Genomic DNA, 9,073 nt, shown 5'->3' with positions numbered 1-9,073 from the left:
ACCGATCTTACCAATCACTAATCATAGCAACATCCTATTACCAGGATCCAGACCTAACCGGTCACTAACATAGCATATCACCATCATAACTACCAAGATGTAAATCAATAAGCATATCATGCAAGAAGCTTGGATAAAAATTTGATAGGGGCCGTCATTGGTGCCTTAGACCCAGTTGATATAGTGAGGATAACTCACCTCACAAGTGTCGCGCTGAAGTGATAGGCTCAAACTCTCAGATCACCTCCACAAACTCCACCACCTATATTCACCACATAACCATATTCATAAGTTTCCAGTTTCCCAAAATACCCCAGAAGTCTAACTGGTCAAGGTCAACCCTTGGTCAAAGTCAAAGTCAATAGTCCATGTTGACCCAACTCACCAAGTGCAGCTAGCAACTCGTCGAGTTCCTTAAGGGTTCTGAAGGTCATAAAACCCTCACTGACTCGTCGAGTTTACCACCAACTCGTCGAGTCTATGCATAATCTGAAGTCGATGAAACCTTAACTGGCTCGTTGAGTCACTCTACTGACTCGCTGAGCCCATGCAGAAACCTTCCTGGCCGATCTTCATCGGACTCGCCGAGTTGGCCATGCAACTCATCGAGTCTTTTCATTCCTTCTTATATCAGATGCTTATAAGCCACCCTAAAGCTCCGTTTCGCAGGTTTGAGTTCCTAGAGCATACTTCTTACGTAAAGTTGCAAACTTTACGTGCATGCAAGGTGTAAATGGCCAAAATCAAGCTAGAAAAGAGGTTCTAAGCAAGGATAAGGTATTATCTTGCTAAAGGTTGGAACTTTATGACCATAAGAACCAAGATGAGCCTAGATCTGAAGTTGCTAATTCAGATCATGACCATTCCTCGAAATGAAACACCAAACAAGCTAAATTGGCCCTAATCTTAACATAAGTAGATCTAAGCATGAAAGGGTCAAGTTACAAGCTTTTTACCTCATGCTAGCTCCCAAAACGATGTAGATGGCAGATCTACTTCCTCTTCTTCAACCCAAGCCTCTAAATCTTTGAGTTCTCTTAATGAAAGCACAAAAACACCCTTTAGTTCCTCATACACTCAAGAATGGGGTCTAAATCGATTAGGGTTTCCTTTTAGCCGTCAACAAGTGATAAGGGGGCTGAATGATGGGACTTAAGGTCCTTTAAATAGGGTGCAAAACCCGAAATTAGGGTTTTCTCATTCCAGCTCCAACTCGTCGAGTCTGTCCTCCGACTCGCCGAGTTAGTCACTTAAGTTTTCGTTCCAACCGTGTTCCTACTCGATGAGTCAGGGCATCCAACTCATCGAGTAGACTTTTCAATATGAAAAAATAAGACTGAAATTAATACCTGAGAGTCGGGGCGTTACATCGTTGTTATGCGGTAGTGATACATAGATCTTCTTATTAATTTACAATATCAAACTATGGCCCTAAAAGTAATACCATACACTCCTTAACTTATTAAATGTTGATTTTTTATGCATGATTCCAAACATTTAAACATGAATACACATTCATTAAAGCATCAAAATAACTTAGCAAATTCAGTATTACCATACTCAACACAAAATATTAACTCCTACATAACAATTTCATAAGCGCATCTATATTTTTTCCATTTTTATTTTCTAATACAGAAGCATGCCCCTAACAGGAATACAAATTTCAATCTTAATCATGGAACATAACTTATTAGTTTGAAGCAATTTAGAGTTAACATATACCATTTAAGGTTTTATGTACTCCTTATTTCCAAGTTCAATCACACTAAAGTTTTCCATATACTCACAGACGAATTAAACTTCCCTAATGCATAACAAACCTCAACAATTACTCTGTTAAGCTGCTCAAATGTTTACTTCTTTCATAATCTATTGCATAATTTTTTTACATCCTACCTAATCATCACCATCTACGTTAATCAAAAACTCTATCACATACTCTTAATTCACATTTCAATACGCATTCATTCAAAATAGAATTTTTGCTCATATCACAAAACAACAAATTTTTTTTCGGAAAAATTAAACCTACTTTCATAACACAAAATGCATTCAGTACCAACTACTTATTACATAAAAAACTTAGATTTTACTTACAAACAACCAAAACATCCTAATTCCTCACAAAACCCTCAAACAAAAAACCATAATTCCGATTATAGATAAATAATAATAATAATAATAATAATAATAATAATAATAATAATAATAAAAATAATAATCATCTTTAATTTGTCTGATTCAATGTACAAGACTTCTTTTTCAAGATCGATAGCATTGTTAGCCGTATTAGTAAACTTTGATTGAAAACCCGCTTCCATCATTCTTGCACTCCTTCTCAAGCTCTGTGCTCTCGTCCACCTCATCTCGCTTCAAATTTATAACATAAAACGATCAACCTAATATCTTGGAATTTTTTTTGAAGATTCTGTAAAGATTGTTTCACCGAAATAGAAATGATTTAGGTAGATTTTTCCACGATAGTTTATCGGAAGCCGTTTGCAATTTGATAGTATTACCTTTTTTATGAATATCGAATGTTATAAAGTGCTCATTAAAGACATAAAAAATCACTTTTGAATATTACCAATATTAAAAACATCATATAATACATACAAATTAGGAATACTTAATCTTGACAAATCTAATGACTAAAATTAGTCCTCATGTTCTCACTTAAAAGAGTGTTTTCAATTTAACCTAACCATATATATATATATATATATATATATATATATATATATATATATATATATATATATATATATATAAAAACCATTAGTGAACATCAAATCATTATAGAATACAATTAATAAAACATAAAGTTATTATGAATGGTCAAAAAGTATAAAAATTGTGATTACTTTATAAAAATGATATTTAACTAGCATCATTCAACAATCGATTGATGTGGATCACATATTAAAATAAAAATCTAGTAACCATTCAATTGAACCATATCTTTTTTAAACCAACTATATTAAAAATTAGAAAAGAAGTAACATTCTAGAAACATATTTGTCAAGTTGATTTCCTCACGCATCATAGTACAATTTAATCTATAGTTTCGAGATATTATTATATATATAATTTGATCAAATACCGCCAAATAGAATGTTTATTTATGAGTTATTACATCCCACCAAATCCAATGATAGACAAATACATTAGTCTCTCTTAGCCACTAGACAAAATATTCATATTATAAAAAAATCTTGAAGCAAGTGTCCCCTAAAGTAATTCCGACTTGCCGAACTGGTAGTCGGACCATAAGTTCGATCCAGTGGGGGTATAAAAATCTAGATACGAGACACAAATATGATTGAAAGTCAAAACGGTAATCTTATAAAATTGTTTCATATTTAAATTTATACCTCTTAAAAGTATAATAATTACCTTAAAAACGAGACAAGTAAAAAAATTTAGATACAAAAGTTGTAGATTATGCAGGATCGATGATTGCACGATCGATGATTTGTAATTTTGTATAATTTCCTTTTATAGAGATAAATTTAATATATTTATATATTACTCATAGTTAATTTTTTATTGAACAACCGGATATCACAAGATTGAAGCTTATAATTCAAACATGACTCAATTCAGGTTGAAACTTCAAATTATATCATACCAAAATGATCACCACTACATTACCATAATGGTAGTTGCTTCTGATGACGTGCCTAGGGCAGCACGACAGAATCACGAGTCGGACACGCCAGCCGGGCCTAGCCCAACAGGCTTAGTGTCCGCTGGGGCTCCCGGGAGTGGAAGGCACAGACGAAAGGCTCGCGCATGCCAATCGGACTCGGCCCAGCAGGCTTAGCGACCGCTGGTATCCTTGGGAGCGGAACGCACAGGCAAAAGGCTCGCGCCCGCCTAGAGACGCTCCCAGCTCCAAGACAAAAGAAACGGTCAGGAGACAGGCAGGAGGATCGCCCCATTACCGTCAGAGCCAATAAGAGCGCCATAACGGCTAAAGGCGCACGACTCTCCAATCAGCACCCCTGATCCTGTCTCCTGAAAAAGCGATCTTATCTGGTACGGATCAGGCAAGGGAGCTAGGTATAAAAGGGTACACTCTCAGACCTACGAGGTAAGTTCTCGGGATCCCTACCGGAGAATATACACATACCCTAAACACCCTCTAACTTGACCGTCGGAGCGTTCTTCCGGGAGCCCCTCCCGGAAAGCGGCTGACGGCCTTTGTTCTTTGTGATCTTGCAGTGATAACTGAACGCCGGAGAACATCAGGTGGATAGAACAAGAGCAAGGTCGCATCATTTGGCGCCGTCCGTTTGTGAGACGAAGAACACAAACAAAAAGCACAAAAGTAAACGTCAATGGCGTCCAACGGCAGTGAGGGACGACCGGTCAGTCTCATACGTCCCATGACGACGTTGGGCGAAACAACATCGCCTACAATGGTCAACAGGGCCATTTTGGGTGAAGAAAGTTCTACAACGGTTGTCGGAAATGTTCCACAAGCGTCGTTCTCCCAGCAAGGAACGACAGCGGTGGGGCCATTCCCGTCTACACAACTTCAGATGCCACCATTTCTTGCACCGTCGACACAGCGGGCATAACTGCTCCACCCAGCAACATTTCCGTTGAACCACGTTTCCAACAACTCGCCGTCGTTTGCAACACCGTCGTCATTCCAGCTGACGGGTGGACAGAGTTCAACGACCGCGATGCCACCGCTGGCGCAAGTCCTGATAAATCACCCAACATCCATCTACCCAATGGCCAGTGCATGGACCGGACCAGCTATACCCGCCAACGGCAACCTGCAACACCCGGTAACGATCAGCGTTGTTACTCCTATACACCCTTTCTCCGCCAGTCACCCTTTCCAGTTACCCTTCCAACCATACCCTTTCTACGGACCAAGTCCTGGCTACCTTACACCGCCATCGCATGGCATGAACCATCAGTATCAGCAGGGACCGACGATTGTCTCAGGCCAAGATGGTTTTTCCCGTAGTGTAACGTCCCCGTTTGTCAAAGAGCTGTTGGATTATGAAATACCAAACACAGCAAAGCTCCCGACACTCAAAACGTACAATGGAACCACCGACCCGGACAGCCACATCGACACATACGAATGGACGATGACGTCGTTGAAGCTTAATGAGAAGTTCTGGTGTACATACTTCTCGACGACTCTCGATGGCAACGCCGGTACATGGTTCAAGACGTTACCACTAGGCAGCATTTCAAACTTTGCTCAGCTCAAGTACCTCTTCCTCACCAACTTCATGCAGCTACGTAAGTACAAGGGAGATTCTCATTCAATCATAGGCTGTAAGCAGAAAGAGGGGGAAACTGTACGAGAATATTTCACAAGGTTCATAAACGCTACACTGGACGTGCCAGGGCATGATGAAGGGCTCATAGCCGGCGCCTTTACATGGGGACTCCTGCCAGGCCCCTTGTCACAGAAACTCATGGGAAAGAAACCCCTGAAACGGGCCGAATTGAAGGAAAGGGTGGAACGATATATGAGGCAGGAAGACGGCGAAGCAGCCAAGCAAGCTTATCTAAATGTTATGGCGACCAAACATCACAACCCGACTCACATGGATTTTCGGGGGGGGAAATAGGCACTATGGCTAGGAAAGAAGACCACAGATGCGCTTTCGACCATTCACCAAGGATGATAGACGCGGCTACCGCCCAGAAGTGTATGCGGTGTCTGAGAAACAGCAGCCGACCAAGTCACCCAAGAGCCGATACTGTGAGTATCACAAGAGTAATACACACGATACGACCAACTGCTCGGTACTAAAGAAAGAGATGAAAGAAAAGCAACTCAAAGGAGATCTGGTGGAAGAAGCACGAAGCATGTGCGTCAAGTTCGACGCTGAAAACGCCAAAGGTGCACCCCGCGAAGGCACCTAGCCCAGGGAAATATTCATGATACGCAGTAAGAGAAGCAGGGAAGAGGAACGGCGGAGAGAGGAGACCGCCAAACCTTTGGCACGCACGCTCACATTCTCCATGCAAGACCCCCTACCGGAAGGATGGAGGGGCGACGACCCGTTGGTGATATAAGCCTCCATCAGAGACGTAACCGTACATAGGGTCTATGTCGACACTGGGAGTTCGGCGGACATCATCTATGAGCATTGCTTCCGACTCCTCCCAGACCGCTGGAAGGATAACTTACGACCCACGACGGGGAGGCTGGTAGGATTCACAGGTCATAGCCTATGGCCGCTGGGCACAATCCACCTCCCCCTAACCATTACTAGCCACGACAAATAGCGAAAGAAAACCGTCTTGATAGACTTTGTGGTCATCCGACACTCGGCAGAGCACAACATCATCCTAGGAAGAACAGCCCTCTTGAAGCTGCGGGCACTGCCATCAACTATGCATGGGATCATGAAATTTGACACCCCAATGGGCACGGCTACGGTGTTGGCCACTCCACCCAAAGAATTGCAATGCTACACAGTCATGAAGCCGGCAGAAATAACCAAAGAGACAAAGAGACCCAAGCGCAACCTCGGGAAAGGCAAGGAAATAATCAATGAAAGACACCCCGATCAGCCAGTTAGCGTTGGATACGATCTCCCAACCCGCACAAAAAGAGCGTTGATCGACTTACTCAAACGATACAAACATGTGTTCGCATGGGCCCCAACAGACATGGTTGGAATGGAAAGGAAGGTCATCGAGCACAAGCTTGTAATTAAACCAGGCGCGAAGGAGGTTAAGCAAAAAAGGAGAATCTAGGGAGGAGACCGTAATAGGGCAATTAATGCAGAAGTGGCAAAGTTGGTAGAAGCCAGGATAGTGCGGGAGGCAATATTCCCGACGTGGATTGCGAACCCAGTTATGGTCCGCAAGCAAGACGGGTCGTGGCATATGTGCATCGATTTTTCCGACTTAAAAAAGGCATGCCCTAAAGATTGTTACCCTCTTCCGGAGATTGACCAGAAGGTGGAGTCGTTACAAGGATTTAAGTTAAAGTCCTTCCTGGATGCATACAAAGGGCATCACCAGATCTTGATGAGCAAAGAAGATGAGGAGAAAACAGCCTTCTACACGGATCATGGCACTTTTTGCTACACCAAGATGCCTTTCGGCCTAAAGAATGCAGGGTCCACATATCAGCATCTCGTCGACTCCATATTTGCTAAGCAGATCGGGAGAAACATTGAGGTATATGTGGACGACATGGTGATAAAGAGCCCACATGAAGACAAGATGTTACAGGATATTGAAGAAACTTTCCAAACCCTGGAGAAAGTGAAGATGAAACTGAATCCAGCCAAATGTACGTTTGGGGTGGAAGAAGGGCAGTTCCCGGGGTACTACGTCACCAAGCGAGGTATCCAGCCCAGCCCGTACAAAGTCGATGAGTTCATTGAGACACCAACGCCGAGCTCCCTCAGGGATGCGCAAGGTCTGAATGGAAAACTCACAGCTCTAAGCAGGTTCATTTCAAAATCCACTGACAAAGCCATGCCGTTATTTCACACATTGAAGGGTTGCATTGAGAAGAGCAATTTCTAGTGGACGAATGAAGCAGAAAAAGCACTTCAAAGAATCAAGGAAGCGCTACAGGAATTACCCACGCTGGCTAGTCCGGTCCCTGGAGAAAGAGAAGGGGAGCAGAGACCGGTATACTTCGTTAGCAGAGCGCTGCAAGGACCAGAACTCAATTATCCCACGCTGGAGAGGCTGGTCCTGGCACTCATTTATGCGGCTCGGCGACTAAGGTGATACTTTCAAGCACACCAGATCGAGGTGCTCACGAGTTATCCCATCAAACAGATACGGCTCAAGCCGGAGACGTCGGGCCGGCTAGCAAAGTGGGCGATTGAATTGGGAGAGCACGACATAAACTACTGCCCAAGGAAAAGCATCAAAGGACAAGCGTTAGCCGGTTTCTTGCTAGAAATCCCGGATGGAGGGGACCCGTCCAAAGAAAAAGCGTGGGTAGTTGAGGGGGCCCCAGCCGGCAACAATTCATGGACCTTGTATACGGACGGGGCGTCCAGTAGAGAAGGCTCAGGGGCGGGCTTGATCTTAACTAGCCCAGAAGGAGAAGAGGTAACCTACGCCCTCCGTTTCGATTTCCACACGTCAAAAAATGAACCAGAATATGAGGCGTTGCTGGCCGAATTACGCCTAGCCAAGCGGATGGGGGCGAAAGCTGTAACGGCCCTAACCGACTCGAGGCTAGCGGCAAACCAGGTTAATGGGAGTTTCGAAGTGAGAGATCAGAGGATGGGAAAATATGTAAAGATGGTGAAGCGGTTGGTAGGATCGTTCGGGCAGTTTAAGATCAAGCAGATACCCAGGAGTGAAAACAAGAGGGCAGATGCTCTGAGTAAGTTGGCATCTACATGCTTCGACCATTTGTCAAAGAAGGTCCTGGTAGAAGTACTCCGCGACAGAAGTATAGACAAGCAGCAAGTGAACGTTCTAGCCCCAGCCGGACCCACGTGGATGACACCATTCAGGGAATACTTGCAGAGGGGAATATTGTCGGAGGATCATGGCAAAGCTAGGAAGATACATATAAAAGTGCCTTCATATGCAATGGTTAATGGAGAATTGTACAAAAAAGGGTTCACGACGCCATCGCTGAAGTGTGTGGACCAAGTCAAAGGGAGAGAACTGCTACAGGAGGCACACTTAGGCCAGGTAGGTGCACATGAGGGGGCACGGGCCTTGATGGGCAAGGTGTTGCGAATGGGGGAATATTGGCCAATGATACAACAAGATGCGATAGAAACGACCATGAAATGTGGGGAGTGTCAGTCCTATGCCCAGTTCAAGCAAATCCCCCGGTGCCGCTACATAACATATCCAGCCCGTGGCCTTTCTACCAATGGGGCATAGATATAGTGGGTCCATTCCCAGAAGCACCAGGAAGGCTAAAGTATATGGTGGTGGCCGTGAACTACTTCACAAAGTGGATTGAAGCGGAACTGTTGGCGTGCATATCGGGGAGGCACATGATAAAATTTTTATGGAGGAATATCATGACAAGATTTGGGACACCCAAAGTTCTTATCAACGACAATGGCCTACAGTTTGCGGAGAACCC

The 9,073-nt window shown here is 43.6% G+C and overlaps 1 protein-coding gene across 1 annotated transcript; it reads left to right on the top strand.

The window, feature by feature from the left end:
* The first annotated feature begins 6,849 nt into the window (after window positions 1-6,849).
* LOC145059931 (uncharacterized) lies at window positions 6,850-8,865 on the top strand. Its single transcript, XM_079007691.1, has 3 exons — window positions 6,850-7,345; window positions 7,547-7,638; window positions 7,792-8,865. Exons 1-3 carry the CDS (start codon window positions 6,850-6,852, stop codon window positions 8,863-8,865), a joined length of 1,662 nt encoding a protein of 553 aa, XP_078863817.1.
* The last annotated feature ends 208 nt before the right edge of the window (window positions 8,866-9,073 follow it).

This window comes from Lactuca serriola, chromosome 6 (genome assembly GCF_051521515.1).
Source record: "Lactuca serriola cultivar US96UC23 chromosome 6, Lser_US96UC23_V15, whole genome shotgun sequence".
Taxonomy (NCBI): Eukaryota; Viridiplantae; Streptophyta; class Magnoliopsida; order Asterales; family Asteraceae; genus Lactuca; species Lactuca serriola.
The sequence above is the reverse complement of the archived record's forward strand: the minus strand, read 5'-3'. Positions and strand labels throughout refer to the sequence as shown.

Bases quoted from the DNA above. Each gene is read 5' to 3' on its own strand.
- LOC145059931 (XM_079007691.1), top strand. From the start codon at position 6,850: ATGGTCCGCAAGCAAGACGGGTCGTGGCATATGTGCATCGATTTTTCC. The intron at 7,346-7,546 runs GTATCCAGCCCA...CGAATGAAGCAG, and splicing joins GTACTACGTCACCAAGCGAG to AAAAAGCACTTCAAAGAATC. The intron at 7,639-7,791 runs GTATACTTCGTT...CCCATCAAACAG, and splicing joins GAGAAGGGGAGCAGAGACCG to ATACGGCTCAAGCCGGAGAC.